The sequence below is a fragment of the Dipodomys ordii genome, unplaced genomic scaffold, assembly GCF_000151885.1.
Source record: "Dipodomys ordii isolate 6190 unplaced genomic scaffold, Dord_2.0 Scaffold51, whole genome shotgun sequence".
Classification (NCBI taxonomy): Eukaryota; Metazoa; Chordata; class Mammalia; order Rodentia; family Heteromyidae; genus Dipodomys; species Dipodomys ordii.
Window position 1 is genome coordinate 3941073 of NW_012267267.1, and position 22123 is coordinate 3963195.

Below are 22123 nucleotides of genomic sequence, written 5' to 3' on the forward strand. Positions count from 1 at the left end.
CCTCAGTACCACATAAGCAAAAAGAAAAAAGCCAGAAGTGGCACTGTGGCTCAAATGGTAGAGCGCTAGCCTTGAGCTGAAAAGCTGAGGGACAGTGCCCAGACCCAGAGTTCAGGCCCTACGACTGGACACCCCCCCAAAAAAAAAAAGAATAATGTATCACACTGCAGGTGTGGTTGGTGTCAGTCCTGTGCATTGTCTTACTTCTAGATTAGGTGTTCTACATTTCCAGCCCTTCTCACTTATATATAGTGGAGTGATGTATAGTTTGGCAGTCTTTCCATAGAAACTCAAATTCTTATCTACTATAGCATTATTTTCTAGAATGGAACTTAGGAAAGATCTTCTAATAAAAATGTTTAAGTCTCCCCTGCTAGATTTTATAAAGCTATCTCCTGTCAACCCATAGTACTATCCCCAGAAGAAGCATTTAGCCTTGGAAAAATCTTTCATCATTGAGTTTCCCAAGTGGCACAAATTATGTTCACTATCAGTTTACCAAGCAAAGTGCATTACTTTTTACAATTTTACTTAAACAGTGGGGAGCTGCTACACTCATAGTCATAAATACAAGTAATGCTATAACTACTGAAATCAACATTGTTTTAGTAAGAAACCAAAAAATTACATTTACTTAACATTTGTTTAATGATAATGCTTCAGTATGCTTTATTAATAACATAAACAATTTTCTTTAGAAAGCTGGCTTTAAAGATAATCATGGCAAGATTGGGTGTTGGTGGCTCATGCCTATAATACTAGCTATTCAGGAGTCTAAGACCTGAAAATCATTTTTAAAGCCAGCTCAGGCAGGAAAATCCATTGGACTTTTCAATTAACTACCTCAAAAAGCCAGAAGTGAGGCTGTGGCTCTAGTGGTAGAGCGCTAGCCTTGAGTACAAAAAGCACAGACAGTGCCCAGGCCTTCAGTTCAAGCCCCAGGACTCCTGGCACACGCATACACACAAAAATCATAGCAGAATCCAGGTGTGGCACATGCTTATAATCTCAGCACGTATGCAACCAAGAATTGTGAGTTTGAGCCCAGCTTGAGCTACCTAGCAAGAGACTGTCTTTTAAAAAAAAAATCATGCCTGGAGCTGGTATCACTCATCTGAAAGCCTCGCTACTTGCGAAGCTAAGAGTGAGGATTGAGATTTAAGGTCATGGTGGCCAGGAAAGTTTAGGACACCCCTTAGCCGGAGTGCCTGACATCCAAGTCTACATTGGAGGTTGAGATTGGGAGCATCATGGTGCAAGGCCAGCCCAGGCAGAAAAGTCTGAGAGATTCAATGTAATGGTAAAAATATTAGCCCAAAGTTATAGATTCTAGGATTATTATTTATATGAACTCTGAACCCATATAATTATTGGCTATCCAATGTCTCTGTTTATTAAAATGACTAATTTTATTGTCAGGTGCTGGTGGCTCATGCCTGTAATCCTAGCTACTTAGGAGGCTAAGATCTGAGGATCATGGCTCAAAGCCAGCCTGGCAAGAAAGTCGATAATACTCTAATCTGGAATTAATTGCCAAAAAACTTCAAGTAGAGTTGTGGCTCAAGTGGTAGAGCACTAGTTCTGAGTAAAACAGCTCAGGAACAGTGGCCAGGCCCTGAGTTCAAGCCCCAGGACCAACACACACAAAACACACACACACACACACACACACACACACACACACACGTACACGTAAAAAGACTTAATTTTATCTAGTCCATATTGCATTGTAGAGGTACTGTTGAAGTCTCATATGTAATGACTTGTTTCTGTCATTGGCAATATATTTAAGGAGGTTAAGATCAATTCCAAATTGAAGCTACATCATAATTTCTCAGAATTAAAAAAATATATATCTTTGATACCTACATATCTTTGTGACAGTACATATGATTAATGAATTGCTGAAAACTTGAGTAATAGTAAAACAGTAATGATAAAATGTTAGAAATCAGGCTAAGAAGAAATCTCAAAAGAAAAGATAAAAATTTAAAAAAATGGAAAGCTTATACAAGTTGAGAAATAACCAAAAGTAAAACAAGAGAAAAACATGGAGGGCTAGGAAGTTGGCTCAGTGGTAGAGTGCTTACTTTGCATGTATGAAGCCCTGGGTTTGAATCCTCAGCATCACATAAGCAGTAAAAGCCGGAAGTGCCACTGTGGCTCAAATGGTAGAGTGCTAGCCTTGAGCTGAAGAGCTGAGGGACAGCGCCCAGGCCCATAGTTCGGGCCTAAGACCGACCAAAAAACAACAACAAAAAAAAAAAACAAAAAACATGCTGCAAACCCTACAACATGTAGTTAATATCTAAAATAGGCAAAAGAATTTATTAAAATATATAAGAAAAATACCAAGTCTTCAGTACAGCTGTGTGACTACCATATGAATAGGAATTTTACGTAAAGGGTTAAGGGTTAAAGCTGAGAGTCAGTGGCTCACATCTGTAATCTGAGCTACTCAGGAGGCTAAGAACTGAGAACTGGGGGCTGGGAAGGTGGCTCAGTGGTAGAGCACTTGCCTTGCATGCTCGAGGCCCTGGGTTCGATTCCTCGGCACCACATAAGAAAAAAAAAGCCGGAAGTGGTGCTGTGGCTCAAGTGGTAGAGTGCTAGCCTTGAGCTGAAGAGCTGAGGGACAGCGCCCAGGCCCAGAGTTCAGGCCCCACTACCGGTAAAAAAAAAAAAAAAGAACTGAGAACTGTGGTTCAAAGCCAGCTCAGATGGCAAAGTTAGTGAGACTCCTGTCCAGAATTTAAAAATTAAATTAAAAAATTAATTACCAGAAAGCTGGAAGTGGAGCTGTGGGCTCGGCTCTAGTGATAGAGTGTTAACTTTGAGCACAAAAGCTCAGGGACAGCACCTGGGCTCTGAGTTCAGGCCCCAGGATTAGAAAGAAGAAGGGAAAAAAAAGAAAAGGAAAGAAGAAAGAGAGAAAAGAAAGAAAAAAGGAAGGAAGGGAGGATATGGAACATTAATATAGGAATACATGTCAGTAGCCTTTAAAATGCACATAATTTTTTCCTAACATTTTTCACAGAAAAATTGTTCTCAGAAGAGTCATTCTTCAAGTGGAAAACATTTAGAGAAAGTAATATTCACTTTGGCATTATCCGTACTGCAGAGCAATTGGAAATGACCTATATGGCCAACACTTTAGGAACAAGTGATAGTATACCAACTCAGTTTTTACTTTTTGACAATACTGAAAGTTGAATTCAGGGCCCCATACTTTGTAAGCACTTGCTCTATTATGTGAGTTAGGCACCTAGTCCTTCTGCTTTTAATTTTTTTGTGTGATATATTCTTCAACTTTTGTCCGTACAGCCTAATATCATTAGCCCCCTACCTCCCTAGATGGGATTATGTTTTTGTACCTATTACTGATCAACTGTTGTGTGTTTGTGTATATAAGTTTTAGGGCACCAACTAGGACCTAGGCACTGTCCCTGAGCTTTTTGCTTAAGACTGACACTCTACCACTTAAGCCACAGCTCCACTTTTGCCTTTTAGTAGTTAATTGGAGAAAAGAGTCTTACAGACTTTCCTGCCCTGGCTAGATTCAAATCCTGATCCTCAGATCTGAGCCTCTTGAGTAGCTAGAATTGCAGGCTTGAACTACCAGTGTCTAGCTCCAATTCAATTTTTAATCATAAAACTAGTTAATTGAAATTTTGAATATTGTATAACAAAATGGTTTTGTGGTGCTGGGGTCTGCTACACACTCTAACTATTGAGACATATCTTTAGCCCTGATGTTCCCTTATTTTAGAAATGGACTCTCCTTTTTTCCCAGTGCTTGTTCCTATGTGAGATGCACCTATGTTGGGCTTCCTGGAAGGTAGGATAATAGATGTATGCCACCACATCCAGCAGTTCCTTGAGAAAGTGTCTCATGGACATTTCTTTTACCCCTTCTGGCTTAGAACCATAACCCCAACAATCTCAGCCTCCCAAGAAGCTAGGATTACAATGAATAAGACGCTAATACCTGGCTATAAAATGACTTTTCAGATAGTAAAATATATACCTTTGATTTTTTTGACAGTACTAGGTTTTAAGTGTAAGGCCTCTCACTTGGCATGCACTCTATCACTTGAGCCACCAGTCTTGTCTTTGTTGATTATTTTGGAAATGGAATCTAGCAAAACTTTTCTACCTGGGCTGCTTCAAACCACAACCCTCTGAATTTTAGGCTCCTGAGAGTATTAGAGGAGTGAGCCAATGGTACCCAGCCATTTGATGTATTTTTAAGAATACAATTCTGGGGCATTAAATACATCCACACTGTTCATCCATCACTACTATTCATCTACAGAACTTTGTTATCTACAACTCAACCCACTAAAACCTAACTCACTATTTCTTCTTTCTTTCAATCCCTGGAATTACTGTTCTACTTAGTGAATTTGATCATTCTGTGTTTCTATAAATGGAATCATATATTTGTTCTATTGTGTCTGGCTTATTTCTTTAGCTTGATGTCTGTTAAACCCGTATGTAGAATGTGTCAGAATGTCACTTTTTAAAGTCTGAATTATAACCCAATTGTATAGAAATGACACATTTGTCTATCTGTTAATTCACCAATGGGCATTAGGATACTTTCTATCCTTTGCTGATCAAGGCTGCTATGAAAACTGATGTACAAATTCTTATTTGAGTTCCTGCTTTCAATTTTTGGGTACGTAGACTGAAATTGAATTACTGAATCATAGGGAATTCTGTTTTCTTGGTTTTTTTGTTGTTGTTGTTTTATTTTTTTATTGTGAGAATACCATACAGAGGAGTTACAATTACATGGGCAAGGTAATGAGTACATTTCTTATCAAGCATTGTTGCCTCCTCTTTGTTTCCCTTTCCCATCCCTTCCCATCCTCTCCCCACCCCCTTGTTTTGTTTTGTTTTTTTGTTGGTTGTGAGGCTTGAATTCTAGCCCTGGGCACTGTCCCTGAACTCTTCAGCTTAAGGCTAGTGCTCTGCCACAGTGCCACTTCTGGCCTTTTCTGTTTATGTGGTACTAAGAAATCGAAACCAGGGTCTTATGCATGCGAGGCAAGCACTCTACCCCTGAGCTACCTTCACCTTTCCCTCACCTCTCTTCCCCTTCCCTTTCCCTCTCTCCCTCTCTCTTCTAATGGGTGTGAAGTTATATCATATTGGGTATTGACTTTCATTTTCATAATGATTAGTGATGGATTAGCATCTTCTCATGTGTTTATTGGTCATCTATGTTATCTTCTCTGAAGAAAGAGTAACTCAGTGTTTCTACCTATTTTTAGCCTGAATACTTTCTTCTTAATATACATACTTAAAATTTGGCTATATTAACTGTAATTATTTATGGGATATAGTATGAGATTTCAATACAGGTGCATAATGTGTAATAATCTGATAAGGGTGCGTGGCATGTTCAGTTATTGCTGATTTCTACTTCATTATGTATTCTGGATAGTAATCCCTTTCAGATACATGATCTGCAAATTGTTTTTCCTGTCCGAGTGGGTTATCTCTTTATTCTTGGTAATGTCCACTAATATACAAAAATTTACAATTTTGGAAAAGTCAGATTTTTCTAATTTTCCTTCTTCTATTGCCTGTGCTTTTGGTGTCACATCCAAGAAGTCTTTGGTAAATTCATTGCCAGCTTTCCTTTATATTTTTCCTTGAAGTTTTACAGTTTTAGCACTTAAGTTTAGGTAATCAGGTCATTTTGAGTTAATTTTTGTATATTGAGTAAATTTATATGTGCATGGATTTCCAGTTTCCTTAGCCTCATTTAATAAGAAAAAGACTGTCTTTTCCTCAATGAATGGTCTTGGCACTCTTTTTTTGAAAACCATTTGATTGTGTAAATGAAGGCTTATTTTTAGCCTATGCATTCTATTTCTGTTGGTGTCCATGATGTCTGCATTTGTGCCATTCTATACTCTTTTGATTATTGTGGCTTTGTAGTAAATTTTAAAATCAGAAAATGTGATTCCTCCAACTTTGTTTTTCAACAATCAAACCTTTTGGACATAGATTAAATTTAGGGAAGAAAACAAAATGGTATTTACTGGAATGTGAAAAATAGATTTCTGTATATGACAGTATTAGAAAGGATTATATAAAAATCAGAAAATGGTAGTAGGTAGCTATTCAATCATTTGAATTTTCTATTTCCTCCCTTTCTTCCCTCTTTCCTTACTCCCTTCTTTTCTTTCTCCCTTCTCCCTCCTTCCCTTCTTCCCTCCTTTCTCTCTCTTCCCTCCCTCTTTCCTTCTTTCTTTATGTATTTTTATTGTAAAGATACTGTACAAAGGGGTTACAGTTACATGAGCAAAGTCTCTTTCCTTCTTTCTGTCTACCCACCCACCCTCCTTCCTTCCTTCCCTCCCTTTCTTCCTCCCTCACACCTTCCCTCCTTTTCTTCCTTCTCTCCTTCTCTCCCTTCTCCCTTCCCTTCCTCCTTTTCTTCCTTTGGATTTTTCTATTTTAAATTTCTATTTTAGCTGGGCACTGGTGGCTCATACCTGTGATCCTAACTGCTCCAGAGGCTAAGATCCAGAGCATTGCATTTTGAAGCCAGCAGGGACAGAAAAGTTGGCTATGTCTTATCTCCAGAATAACCAAGGAAAAGCTGGTCTAGAGGTTTAGTGTGCTAGAACACCAGCCATGCAAGTAAGCCAAACAGGCTTTTAAGGCCTTGAGTTCAAACCCCAGTACAAAAAAACTAACTGTATTAAAAATTAAAATAATTATGACTTTTATAATAGAAAAATATTATATAAGTATATGTTAGGCTAATTCAGCCTATTATAAAAGAAAGTGAGGGGCTGAGGGTTTGCACAAGGCCCTGGGTTCTGTCCTCAGCCCTGGAAAAATAAAATAAAATAAAAAATAAAAGAAAGTTAATCAGAAATCAACTTCAGGGGCTGGGAATGTGGCTTAGTGATAGTGTGCTTGCCTAGCATTCATGAAGCCCTGGGTTTGATTCCTCAGTACCACATAAATAGAAAAAGCCAGAAGGTTCTTTGGTTCAAGTGGTAGAGTGCTAGCCTTGAGCAAAAAAGAAGCTGAGGGATAGTGCCCAGGTCCTGAGTTCAAGCCTTCAGGACTGGCAAAATAAGAAGAAAAAAGAAATAAATTGAAAAAAAGAACTTCAACGTAAACTAATTTTGCTCTGTTTTTTTTTCCATGTCACAGTGAATTTTTGTATAATGGATTAAAAATATTCATGATGTGAATGTTATAGAGCTTAATGAATACTTTTTGAATGGTTACCAATATTATTAAAGCCTTGAACTTAATATCTAAATATCCTTACAGATATTTTAAAAACTTATGAAATAAAAAAACCTATGAAATCATATCAAGAGCTCATTGATACTTTATTTTTGAAAACTATTAAGAATAGAACAGAAATATGCTTACATTACAGGTGGGCAATGATAAAGTGAGAAGCATTTTGCATATACCTATAGTATTGGTATATTTCTCATAATGTCAGCAAAGAATGCATCAATTGCTTTTTGTGCAGTATACCATTTAAAATTTTTACTTGATTCTTTTTTTTTTTTCCTTGGGTCTGGTCATGGAGCCTGAACCCTGGGCCTGGGCACTGTCCCTCAACTCTTCAGCTCAAGGCTAGCGCTCTACCACCTGAGCCACTGCGCCACTTCCGGGTTTTTCTTTTTGCTTATGTGGTGCTGAGGAATTGAACCCAGGGCCTCATGCATGCAAGGCAAGCGCTCTACCACTGAGCCACCTTCCCAGCCCCTTTACTTGATTCTTGTTTTGAGACCCTACATATATGTATTGTCAGTACTGAGGCTTGAACTTGAAGTCTTGTGCTCTTCCTTGGTCTTTTCTCTTAATGCTGATGTTCTTCCAGTGAGCCACACCTCTACTTCTGACTTTTTCCTCATTAACTGGAGCTAAAAGTCTTACTCATTTGTCTGCCTAGGCTGACTTTGAACAGGATCCTCAGATGCAGCCTCCTAAGTTGCTAGGATTATAGATGTGAGCCACCAGCACCCAGTCATAAATAGACATTTTAATTCAGACTAAGAGAAAGGATTTGGAGCTGGGCGCTGATGGCTCACACACCTATAATCCTAGCTACTCAGGAGGCTGAGATCTGAGGATTGTAGTTCAAAGCCTGCCTATGCTGAGACTCTTATCTCCAATTAACCACCAGAAAACTGGAAGTGGTGCTGTGGCTTAAGTGGTACAAACGCTCGCCTTGAGCTGAAGAATTGAGGGACAGCACCCAGGCCCAGAATTCAAGCCCCACGACTGGAAAGAAAAAAAAGAGAGAGATTTGGCTACACCAAGCAACAGCCAATCCAGAAAGGTCCTTCCCCAAACTTATATTTCTTATATATCAGCATATTTTCTTTTCTTTTTTCTTTTTTCTTTCTTTTCTTCTTTTCCTCCCTCCATACCTTCCTCCCTTTTTCCTTATCACTTTTTCTTTAAATGTATTCATTTTAGCAGTCTTTTCTTGCTATGCTCCCAGCACTAATTTAATCCAAATTATTATGACAATGTATTTATTACTTTGCCTCAGTTCTTGCTTTTTGGGCTTTATGTTCTTATTCTCTTGTGGATTTTCCTAACTTTTCATAATTTAGATGACATTAAGTCATGGTGTAGATCACTAGCCACTCATTTTATACCTAGTTTGCCTGTAAATCAGACAATAAACATCTGTCAAACACCTACAATATGCTAAACCCTGTTTTAGACACTTCAAATTTTAGGATTCTTTTGTATATATAATTAGTCTCAGTCACCAATTGTGACTGATTTCTGACACATATTCTTCTTATGCTGAACATTTCTGGAGAACAGTGACTATATTTTGACATCTTTTATATCTTTGGGTTGTTTTCTCATACTAATGCATGTTGGAAATATGTAACAATCACAATTTGAAAAAAATTCTATCTTCATTTCAGGACTGGCAGTGTGTACAATCAAAAGGCTGCTTCTTTTTAGAAGAAGATGGTGAAATTATTAGTCATCAATACAAGATGCAAATAACTCAAAAGTCCATGGTTTATCTAACAATTAAGCCGTTAAACCTGAGTCAAGTTGAAGGCAAGTTAAAATTTTCTGTTTATTTTTCAAATAGCAATTTGTGCCCTTTTTGGAAAATAAATTAAGTATTTAACAGTTCCAGTAACTAACCTAAGAAATGTATGGTTACATCTCAAGAAAGAAAAATATTATTTCATATATTGCCTGTGTTATACAAAACAAAAGAATTGCTTTGTATATCCATTTAAAGCATTTTTATTAAAAACATAGGAAAATGGGGCTGGGAAGGTGGCTCAATTGTAGAGTGCTTGCCTTGATGCATGAGGCCCTGGGTTCAATTCCTCAGCACAGTGTAAGCAGAAAAAGCCAGAAGTGGAGCTGTGGCTCAAGTGGTAGAGTGCTAGCCTTGAGCAAAAGAAGCTCAGGGACAGTGCTCAGAGTTCAGGCCCCATGACTGACAAGAAAAAAAAAAGGAAAATGTTGCCTGGATTCTAGGGACTCCTGGTAACTTTTTATTTTCCAATTAATTTTAGCTTTTTCCATTTATCAGGTTTTGTTTTGTTTTTATTTTTGTTTTTGTTTATTTTTTGCCAGTCCTGGAGCTTGATTGAACTCAGGGCCTGGGCACTGCCCCTGAGCTTCTTTTGCTCAAAGCTAGCACTCTATCACTTGAGCCACAGCGCCACTTCTGGCATTATCTGTTTATGTGGTACTAAGGAATTGAACCCAGGGCTTCATGCATGCTAAGCAAGCACACTACCAATAAGCTATATTCCCAGCCCAATTTATCAGTTTTTAAATTAAAATTTCTAAGGAAAAAATGTGTAGAAGCATAGTTCGAGATGCATCTTTAACTCTTTCAAAATTTATGTTTATAATTGAGGCAGTATTAATAATTATAAGCCAGGCACTGGTGGCTCATGCCTGTAATCTTAGCTATTCAGGAGGCTGAGACCTGAGATCCAAGGATCATAATTCAAAGCCAGCCTAGGCAGGAAAATCTATGAGACTCTTACCTCCAGTTAACCACCAGAAAACCAGAAGTAGTGCTATGGCTCCAACCGGTAGAGTGCTAACCTTGAATGAAAAAGTTCAGGGACAGCATCTAGGCCCTGAATTCAAGTCCCATGACCAACAATATTAATAATAGTAGTAGTAATAATAACAACAATAATAAATATTATTATTAATAATATAGTAATTATATCTACATAAAAATGAGTTTCCTATTGTCCAAAATGTTTGTCCTTTTTAATCAGCAACAGATGTCTATGAGGTGTTTTCCCAAGATACTATTTTGTTAATTGTTTCAAACCAATATTTATTTTTGTTTTGTAATTTTATGGGAACATTTGCTTGCTACCAGAATCTTCCCTAACCCTCTGAAGTAGTCATTTTCAAAATGTAGACCAAGCCAGGCACCAATGGCTCATGCCTGTAATCCTAGCTACTCAGGAGGCTAAGATCTGAGGATTGCAGTTCAAAGCCAGCCCAGGCAGGAAAGTCCATAAAAGTCATGTCCAGTAAACCACCAGAAAACTGGAAGTGGCACTGTGGCTGAAGTAGTAGAGTGCTTGCCTAGAGCTGAAGATCTGAGGGACAGTGCCCAGGCCCAGATTTCAAGCCCCATGACTGACTAAATAAATATATGTACACACACAGACACAGACACAGACACAGACACACACACACACACACAAAAGAGGATAATAGAGATTCTGATATGTACACACACACCCCAAAAGAGGATAATAGAGATTCTGATATGTACACACACACACTCCAAAGGAGGCTAATAGAGATTCTGATATGTACACACACACACACACACCCCAAAAGAGGATAATAGAGATTCTGATTATATTTTAAAAATATAACAATAGGACTTCCTGAGGATTAATTTTGATAGGTGCAAGTTAAAAGATGATTCCAAGATTTTGGAGCCAAGGAGTTAAAACAGAGAAGAATATACATGGTTAGCTTTTCTTAAGAGAATGGGAAAAGTCAGGAGTCCTATTTTTTGGAAAGAGAAATGTAAGTGGAAATGTCAAAAAGACAGTTGGTTATATGAGACAAACATTCAGAGAAAGGTCTTAGATGAAGATCTGATTGTTGAGTTTATGAGCACCTAGCTGTTTTTCCTCCTGTTCCTTAAAAAGTCTGTTTTCCCCTGAATTTCAAGCTACTCAGTTGTATCCTACAACTCTGGGTTTTTTTTTGTTGTTTGTTTTGTTTTTGTTGTTTGTTTTGTTTTGTTTTTGTTGAATGCTGGCATTCAACTAAGGTCTCACATCTGCTAGGCAAGCCCTCTACCCATTGTGTCAAATGCCCACCTCTTAGAACTCAGCTTTTGATAAAGAGTTCAAGAATAGGAGTTTTAGAGAGTATATAGAGAATGTTCCTCATAATGTTGTATATAATGTATGCACATATTAAAATGTTTCCATATAAAATTACATGTATATTTATTTTAAAATTGCTGAGGCAAGAAACTTGCTTAAAGTGTTGGATGTTTTTTGAATATAGGGAAACTATCTTCTTGGCTGTCTGTTGATACTACCTTATATATTCTTAAGGAAAATGAGAGTCGAGCAAATCTACAACTAATATGTTTTACTGAACTACGAAACAGAGAAGTATACAAATTTATTTTCTAATGTTTAATTAAAAATATTGTGTGAATTCAAGTTTGAGGAATTTTCATATTTGTTTCATTTTATTCTTTAAACAGTCTCCCAATTAAGATATATGCATTACTTAAACATCATAGATATTATATATGTTTTATTAATTGTAAAGGAGTTTTTCTTTGCTGAAATTTATTAAAGATTGAGGATTGATAGACAGCTCTGGCTTGCCAGTTCTTCTTCAACATTGTACTTTACTTTCTTCTTCTCTAAAAGCTCTAGTGCCTCACATGTGAGCATTTTCTGTTATACTCAGTAACAAAGACTGATGCCAGTAGATATTCCCACTTCACCCCACCCCACCCTCAGTATAACCAATTCCAAACTCTGGAAAAGTTTGTTCTAGATATTTGTCTTATATTATTCTTACTGCAGAATAGGAAAACTTCAAGATTATTGTCCTCAAACTTAACTCATATTATAGATTTCAAAATAGACTGATAGGAAGAAATGCTTTTAAATGGTTTTAGATGTTGCCCTTGAGGCTGTTCTGATCTTTTCTAATTATGTATTTACTCAGAGGCCAAATATATGAAGCAGATACATAAATGTGGCTATTCATTTTATGAGGACTACAAAATACGTCTGCTACATAACAGAAATAATACTATTCAAGGTTTACTGCAATATTATATTTAATCTTTATATAGTTCCAACATTTCCCTGATGGAATGTTATATAAAAGTCTTTATTGTAGGCTTCATAACAGACAACCATAGTTATAGGCAAGAAACAAATAAGGTGGCATAAGTTAATGTTTTGACTAAACTTGTCTCCAGAAGTGACTACAAAGTTCAAGATAAAGCATTATCTAAAACAATAGCTATTCCCATTTGGTTTTGGGTAAAATTACTTTCTTATGAGATTGCATGTGGAAGAAAAGTTAGTATATAGCAAGCCTATAATAAAGTTTGAATGAGTTTCTATTTAACTCTTTACTGTACAGGATTCTGTTTTTCTGAAATATGTCATATTTACAAAGGATTTTTATTTGTATTTTTAGTTTCACAATTACTGTAAGAAAAATGTTTTGCCCCTGAAGAACTAACCCATTTACTATCCACAGTTATATGTGAAGACTAATGGAGGTTCATAGGATCACATATTTGCATATATTAAGAAGCAACAAAATCTGTTTTTTAAAAATTTCTGGCTATCCATCTATATCTGGCCAATCTAAAAGACTGTGGTTTCAAAGCATGATTTTGTAGTGTAGTATTTTTTTTTTATGTGGTGCTGGGGAATCGAACCCAGGGCCTCATGCATGCAAGGCAAGCGCTCTACCACTGAGCCACCTTCCCAGCCCTGTAGTGTAGTCTTTAAATGACCCTTGGTTATATTGGATTGCTTCTTGTATCAAAATAGGACTTATTGACCTTAAGATGATCATGATTCCTCTGACCAATCAGGGAATTCAGAAGAGCAGCCTTGTTCCATATATGAATCTTCATGTACCTGGGTTTTAGAAGGGATATTTGTATACAATACTTGACTGAATTCTCTTGAGCTGATCTACAATGAAGGGCAAGTAACTGTGCTTAGTCATTTTACACAACTAGAAAAATATATAAATTTAATAATTTGAAAGAAAACCTCTAGTTCATATGTCTATAGAGCCCCCATGTATATAATTTTGGGACTCTAGAAGCTCCTAGGAAGTTACCTGGAAGGTCAACTACTTAGAAGGAAGCTCCTGGAAAGTTACCATTTGCTTTATTTTATAGAACAGGAAAATAAAATATTTTTCCATATAAATACCCTGATATCATAAATATTCAACATTTAATTAGAAACATAATTTTATATAAGGCAGGTTTACTTAGAATTCTACATTTTGTTTCATAGTCCATATTACATAAAGATTAGTAAAATTTTTAATCCACAATACTAAGCTCTTACAAATGTTTAACTCATAAAAATAATAAAGTCTAAAAAATTTAAATTTTATTTTTGTGTCATTGATTTACAAATCACATATTTCAATCATAATAAGAAACATAATATGGAATATTATTACTTTTCTTTAAGGAGCTCAGTATTTACTGAAAATACATCTTAAAATTAATCTCTTTGTTTCCTGTTAAAGATATTTACATATTTTTGAAGATTGTTGGAGACAAATTATATGATATGTAATGTTTTGTCCATTTTTTAAGATAGTTTAAAAAATATACAAGAGACTATATCTTACAGTCTTATGTTGTGGTTACAGTTAAGATTTGATACCTATAAAACATTGATAGAACTCTATTAGAACTGGTGACTGTCTATTTCAAAATCATTTCTAATGCTTTTCCTTCTAAAGAATGATCAAAAATCACTGAGATGCATGATGGCTTTGTTTTGTTTAATTGTTTTGAGAAAAGGTGTTTGGATGGACTGGCGAACTAGGACCTGGAACTTACTGGTTAATTCCTTCCACAACTGGCTGTCGGCTGAGGAAAGAAATAAAACCAATAACAGAAGAAGCCCAACTTGTGTATAGAGATGAAACAGGGAAATTATTTCTTACAAAGGAATTCAAGTAAGTATATGTTAAATTGTTAAAATAAGTTAAATATTTTAAAATTAAAAATTAACGTAAAATAATAAATTTAAAAATAAGGAAATTTAAAAATTAAAATAATAAATTAAAAATTGTTAAAATAAATTATATATATATATATATATATATAAATAGCCTATCTACTCTCATTTCCTTTGGCCAGCTCCTACCTTCATATTTTAATTCAGCACCTCAACTTTTGTGACAACATGGATGAACCTGGAGGTTGTTACCCTAAAAACAATAAATAAACCAAATTTGCAAACACAAATAACTACTGATCGAATACATATGGCATCTGTAAAGGACAGACTTATATGTGCAGAGAGTCGAATGGTGGTTACTAGAAGCTGGGGGGTATAAGAAAATTGGGGAGATGTTAAAAGTTTTTAATTAGTTTATAAGTTTGTAAGTGTTTAGTTAGGCAGCAGGAAAAAGTTCAGGCCATCTATTGTATGATACAGTGTTTGTAGTTAATGGCTATGTATTATAAAAATGTATTAGGATACATTATAGTTCACAGAAACTGTTTTTGTTTTTTTCTTTGTTTTTGTATTGATACTAGGGTTTGAATTTAGGGCCTGGGTGTTGTCCCTTTGCTTTTTTGTTCAAGGCTAGTGTTCTACCACTTGAGCCACAGCTCCATTTGTGGCTTTTTTTTTTTTGTAGTTAACTGGAGATAAGTATCTTATGGACTTGCCTGCTCAAGTTGGCTTTGAACTTGAATCCTCAGATTCAGCCTCTTGAGTAGCTATGATTGTAAGCATGAGCCACTGGCACCTGGAACAGAAATTGATTAATGCGGTATTATTTCCTTTGAATGTTAGGCTTACAAAGAGCTGTTTTAAAGAAAATGTTCTACTTTTATTACTTTAGATCAACTTTATCAGATATATTTGAAATAATTGATTTGGATGGAAATGGTCTTCTTAGCCTTGAGGAATATAATTTTTTTGAATTGAGAACAAGTGGTGAGAAATGTGACGAAGATGCATGGGCTATCTGCAGAGGTGAGCACTTTTTTCTTCCTTGATGGAGATGTAGGCTGTATCAGACATCCTTTTATTACAAAGAAGTAAGAGCCAAATCTCTCCTCCATGCATTATTATTATAGCATTTAGGTGCTGGTAACTCACACTTGTAATCCTAGCTACTTGGGAGACTGAGACCTAGAGGATTAAAGTTCAAAACCAGCCGAGGCAGAAAAGTCTGAGAGAGTTTTTATCCAATTAATCAGCAAAAAGCTGGGCTAGAGCCTTGTTCAAGTGGTAGAGAACCAACCAAACCAAGTGAGTGCATTAGGCCCTGAGTTGAAGCCACAATACTCTCTCTCTCTTGCTCTTTCTGTCTCTCTCTCTCTCTCTCTCTCTCACACACACACACACATACACACACGCACGTAGTAGCATTGTTTGTAGATCCAAAACACTTAAACATTTTATTTCCCTTAAATCAATAATGTATTACTAGTATTTAAAAAAGGAATTATGGGGTCTGGGAAGGTGGCTCAGTGGTAGAGTGCTTGCCTTGCAAGCATGAGACCCTGGGTTTGATTCCTCAGCACCACATAAGCAGAAAAAGTGGAAGTGGGGCTGAGGCTCAAGTGGTAGAGCACTAGTCTACAGCTGAAGAGCTCAGGGACAGCGCCCAGGCCCAGAGTTCAGGCCCCACGACCGACACACACACACACACACACAAAAGGAATTATGTAATCATGATTTCAGCTTTCAGTCTATAGTCTTGCCAGCTTATAAAAAATGCTATACTAGCCCTTGGTATCACTGAGCTACACACTATGCTCAAGGACAGTAAAGAATTAATAAACAGTTTTACTAAAACATTAAGTAGCTTCCAAGAAGTTTTTTTGTTTATACTTATTAAGAGTTCTTTAGTTGGACATCAGTGACTCACACTTTTAATCCTAGTTACTCAATAAGTTGAGATCTGAGGATCATGGTTCTAAGCAAGCCTGGACAAGAAAGACTGTGAGATTTTTCAATTAACCACCGAAAAGACAAGAAGTAGAGTTGTGGTTCTAGTGATAGAGCACTAGCCTTGAGCACAAAAGCTCAGGGACAATACCCAGTCCTGAGTTCTAGCCGTAGGGTCAACACACACACGCGCGCGTGCATGCACACACACGTAATATTTTTTTTTATTTATTTTTTATTTGTGAACATACTGTACAGAGGAGTTACAATTACATGGGCAGGATAATGCGTACATTTCTTACCAAGCATTGCAGCCTCCTCCTTTGGTTTACCCTTCACATCCCTTCCCAGCCTCCCCCCTCCCCCCACACGTAATATTTTTTGTATTTGAGTTAAATAGAAATGGAGATACTAAACCCCAGAATGTCAAGATGGTTGGAGAACCTCATTGAGAATGAGCCAGTCTCTTGTCACTTAGGAGGAATCTGGGATAAGAGTATCGCCTGTGTATTTAGGGATTAAAAGGTTAAAGGAAAAAATCCAAAACACCATAGCTAACTGTAGATAACAGAATAAATATGAGGATGCCAGAATATAGTCCAAAGATAGATTAATTCACTTATGCTGTCACTGGGATAGGAGTGTATGTTTCTCAAAATGGTCTGAGCTTGGCAGTCAGTAAGTCAGGTGGGAGTCCAATAAATCTGTTAGCCAAACAAGTAGGGTAAAACTACAACATTAATACAGAGATTTTTTTTAGTATATTTCTTTGTAACCTTTTAAGTAATATAACTAATAATAAGTGCTATGTATTGATTTATAACATTAAACTTTAATAATCCTGGTAATATATGTAACAGTATTATCTCTAAGATGCAATTATCATAGAACCTTTTTTTATGGTTCTGGAGATTGAACTCAACTTTGTGCCCGGTGCTCTACCACTTGAGCATGCCTCCAGCCCCTTCTTACTTTGGTTAATTTTGGTGTCTCTCTTTATATTCCACCCCCCCCTACCCAGGCCAGTCTGGGTTGTGATGCTTCTACTTGTGTCTCCCTGATGTACCACTTTGCCCAGCAAATGTGCTTGCCCCACAGCTGGAATAATAGGCACAGACTACCACATCTAGCCATCTATTTTGATGGAGTCCTGCAAACTCCTTTTTGCCCTGCTGGCTTTGGACCACAATCCCCCCATCTCGGCCTCCCAAGTAGGATTATAGCCTTGAGCTATCATGCTTGGCAAATAATATAATCTTTCCCTTCTCAATTTATTGTCAGTACAGCATAATCTATAACAATGAATCAAAATTAGGATTTTCTTACAGTAAAATTAGTGATAAAATTCTAGTTTAATAATTTAAACTTTCAGCGTTGGTATGTTTTGTTGTTGATAGTGGTATTTTTTTTGTTTGTTTGTTTGTTTCTTGCCATTCCTGGGGCTTGAACTCTGGGTGCACTGTCCCTGAGCTTTTGTGCTCAAGGCTAGCACTTTACCACTTGAGCCACAGCTCTATTTCTGGCTTTTCAGTTGTTAATTGAAGCTAAGAATCTCATGGACTTTCCTGCCTAGGCTGGCTTTGAACCTCAATCCTCAGATCTCAGCCTCCTAGTAGCTAAGCATTACAGACATGAGCCACTGGTGCCCAGCAGTTATTTTTATCTTTTTGAGAACCTATCACATACCACGTGCTGATCTAAGCTTCTACACTTCTACATACATGTGAGCTCTGGAGGTAGTGTTATTGTTGTTTTCATTTACAAATAAGGAAATAGAATCAAAGAGGCTAGGTACCCTGACCAATAATATTACACAGTAAGCAAGGTTCATGGCTGTGTCTCAACCTCAAGCACTCTATGGTTTCAGAACCCAAACTAATTTTTTTAATGATTGACTTAAAATGGAAAGAAATATGTGCTTTTTGGTTCTGAAATGTTTATCTTTCTCATCATATAAAGATGTTACTTACTATAATAAAAATATTACTGAGCATAATATTATTTCAATAAACTTTTTAAAGACTTAGAGGTGCTTTTATTTCTATAAATAAGAAATTTTAGATTTATAGGACAACTGAATAGAAAAATCCCAAGTATCACCTCAAGTTTCCCTCTTATTAACATATTCATTTATTATGGTACATTTGTTACAATTAATGAGTCAATATTGATACATTATTACTAATTAAGTCCACAGTTTACATTAGAGTTCACTCTTACGTTATATAGTTCTGTAGGTTTTGACAAATATATTTTGACGAATATATAATGGTATATATTAGAATCACATGCAGTGTTATGTCCTAAAAATCCCTGTGCTCTATCTATTCACATATCTATTTGTTCCCTCAAACCTGGAATGGCTACTCAACTTTTTAACTCTCTGTAGGTTTGCTGTTTTTATTAGGTTATAGAATTGTATTCACATATTTTTTAAAATGATTTCTCCACATTTATTCACATCTATCTATTCTTTTTCTCTCCCTCCCTCCTACCTTTCCTCCCTGAATGCCTCCCTCCTTTCTTCTCTCCTTCCCTCCATCCCAGAGATTGAACTCAGTGCTCACACTTCTTAGGCAGGTGCTCTAGCATTTGAGTCTTTTTTGAACTGATTATTTTCAAGGCAGGCTATCACTTTATACCTGGACCAGCTTGAGCTGTCTGTGACCTGCCTATTTGTACTTCCCCTCATCTAATAGGCATGTGCTACTGTGCCCAGTGATTGTGCTTCCTCTGTAGCTGGGATAACAGGTGCCACTGATTGAGGTAGAGTCTCATGAACTTTTATGCACAGGAGGCCCTCAAACCATGTTCCCTAATCCCCAGATGATACTCCCAAGTAGCTAGGATTACAGGCTTTCACCACCATGCCAATTCTCCTTATTTGTTGAATAATATTTCACTGTGTAGATAGACATACCACATTTTGTGTTTATTTTCTTCCATTTGTGTATCATATTTGATGAGATGTTGCTTAGATATTTTGTCCATTTTTAACTATTACTTTCTTATTGATAAGTTCTAAGAGTTCTTTTTATATTTTGAACACAAATCCTTTATTAGATGTATATTTTCCAAGCATTTTTTCTGTGTCTTGTCGGGACAAACATGACGTAGACAAGTAGCCATTTTATAGACAAATTCAGGAATTATGTATGTCTGGATACATTTAGGTGACTTTTAATTTTGCTTCCAAATGTTGTTAAAATGGGTGTACTTAGAATTGCCTGGGAAAATATAGTTTCCTATTGTCTTTCAAGGACTAAAGGAAAATTCAGTTAAAATAAAAGAAATAGACAAGTAGCAGTGTCAAACCCAGCACCATCCATATCTTCTTTTTTGTAAATTCTAGTAGTTTAGAGGAACTTAGACTTAGGTCAGAGTCATCCAGGCTCTGCTGGGTTTAGGGAAAAAAATATATATGAAGCATTATATTTGTTTTGAAATATCAGCCTAAACTCTAAATGAATTTACATTGGAATTTATCAGGCTGGAATTTACCCAGAAAGATCATAATTTCCTCTAATTTTGGAATGAATTTGCACTATTTAAAACTACAAGATTTGTTGAATCATGAGAATTAAAAACATAGATCTCAATCATATATTGAGACATTCTCATTCCACTTATAAGCTGCTATTCAATTTGGAAGGCTTTATTAAGATAAACGTTTATGAACAGTAACAGACATATTATTAAATGTATGAGTTTTCAAAATCTATATGGAAGAAACTTTTTCTTAACAGAGAATTTTGATACAAAAAAGAATGAATTAACAAGGCAAGGATTTATGGATTTAAATCTAATGGAAGCTAATGATCGAGAAGGAGATCCTACTGACCTCTGGGTGACTCTACATTCGATGGGCTACAATAAAGCCCTGGAGCTGGAAGAGGTAATGCACTCCTAGTTTTCCCAGGGGGCTTAGTCTTACTATTTTACCCTCTTGAACATTTTCCTGACACATGATTTTCAAATTGGGTATTTATTTTAGGGCTTGGGAAAGTCATGAAGTTCATGGATTGGCTGGTTTGTGGAGACATAAATGAGTTGACAGTATCTAAGTAAAAATATGGTTGTTCAGGTGAAGTTGATTGGTTGGCACTTAATAGTAGACTTACTAGTGTAAATCTATCTCTGACTGCCTGAGTTTCAAAAATAAGGAACAGATACTGGTTGCCTTACAGAAGTATATTTACTGAGTTGGAGTTGTTTCTGATTTATTGAACAGGTTTTAACAACAGTTCCATGGCTAGTTCACATGACAACAAGACAATCAGTTTGCCAAAGTTTGTGAAAACTTTTTTTAATTCTTAGTTTCTCCTTCTAATTTATACCTAACTGAAACTATAAAATCCATCACAAATTCACCCAATTGTTATTGTTGATTCTCTTTTTTGTAGAGATTTGATTTCAGTTTGTGCATTGATTATTATTTCATTCCATGAAGAATCAACCTAAAACGCTCTACAGTAGTCAAAACAAAAACCCTCAGAAAGCTAGGTATGGTGGCAATGCCTGTAATTCTGCACTTAAAAGGTTGAGGCAGAAGAACTGTTTTCCTGAGCTATCTAGTAAGTTCATATACAGCCATTAAGTAAAAATACAAGTGTTAGTAGAAATGACTTAAGGGCAACCCAAAATCATGACCCTGGATTTCAGTTGTCACCAAGGAAACAAGTTCCACTTTGAATTTCCCTTATATAACCTTTTAGAATTACCTCTTTTAATTGTTGTAGATTAACTTGCTTGTACTGTTAAGCCAGGTACAACCTGAAGTGTTAGCTTTGTTGCTCAAAAGAAAATCCCTAGTTGCTCAAAAGGAAATCCAAGTCTTAATTAAATTGTCTGGATTAAAGAATTTAAAATGACTTGTATCACTTGCTATTAGGCAATATTAATTACTATATCAATCAATGTAAGGGAATAGTTTTTTCAATGAACACTTAGAATGGTATAACTCCTATGGATGGATCGCTATCTTCAGATCCAAAAGAGCTTATAGTAGATTCTCCCCTTATTCAAGGTTTCAGTTATCTTCAGTCAACTGCAATCCAAAAATACCAGATGGAAAATTCCAGAAATAAGCAATTTGTAGGTGCTATTCTGAGTAGCATGATGGAATCTCACAAAGTCCTCCTGTTTTCTATGTAGGATATGAATTATCCCTTTGAACAGAGTATTTATGCTGAACATTTTACTAGCTCATTACATACTTAGTAATCATTACTTAGGAACCATCTCAGTTAAAGACAGACTGTCCTAGTATGCAACAGTGCTATGTTCATATTATCCAATGTGAAATTGTCTACATAATTCACCACACTTCATCTTATCAAGTAAATATATCTTCCTACTTCATCACAAAAAGATAAATATAGAACAATAAGAAACTATATTCACTTAATTCCCATCCTAGTAGACAACCTGAACAACTCAAATTCGAAAATGCTCCAAGATCTGGAACTTTTTTAAAATGCTATCATGATGCCACAAGTGGGAACTTCTACACTATGAAACTTCTTTTCAAGCACAAAATTATTAAACTTTTGGATATTAGTGACAAGGGTATAGCTCTGTGGTAGAATATGTATTAGCATGCACAAGGCCCTCAACTCAGCCCAAAGAAACAAAAACAACCAGGGCTGTTTTTCACTAGTGACAAAGAGATGTGTACATGTAGCAACATTAGATTTAAAGGAGTTGAATAAGATCTGAAGGTATTTTAATTGATTTTGTTGGTACTTATACTGAATGAGGAAACTACTTGAGCTATTAAATATGAAACTAAGATCTAGATTATGATAAGGATTCTTTAATGGGTGCCATGCTACGCAGTATGTATACAAATAGCCTAACATTTTCATGCCTTTTTTTTTTTTTTGCCAGGGCCTTGAACTCAGGGCCTGGGTGCTATCCCCGAGCCTTTGTGCTTA

General features: G+C 36.2%; 1 protein-coding gene across 1 annotated transcript in view; it reads left to right on the forward strand.

Annotated features, from left to right (window-relative positions):
• Window positions 1-22123, forward strand: part of Efcab7 (EF-hand calcium binding domain 7) — a 36125-nt gene that overhangs the window by 8682 nt on the left and 5320 nt on the right. Inside the window, exons 6-10 of the mRNA XM_013020642.1 lie at window positions 8943-9084; window positions 11551-11660; window positions 14078-14235; window positions 15133-15266; window positions 19934-20082. Of these exons, the coding sequence (XP_012876096.1) occupies window positions 8943-9084; window positions 11551-11660; window positions 14078-14235; window positions 15133-15266; window positions 19934-20082 (693 nt within the window). The remainder of the gene's footprint in view (window positions 1-8942; window positions 9085-11550; window positions 11661-14077; window positions 14236-15132; window positions 15267-19933; window positions 20083-22123) is intronic.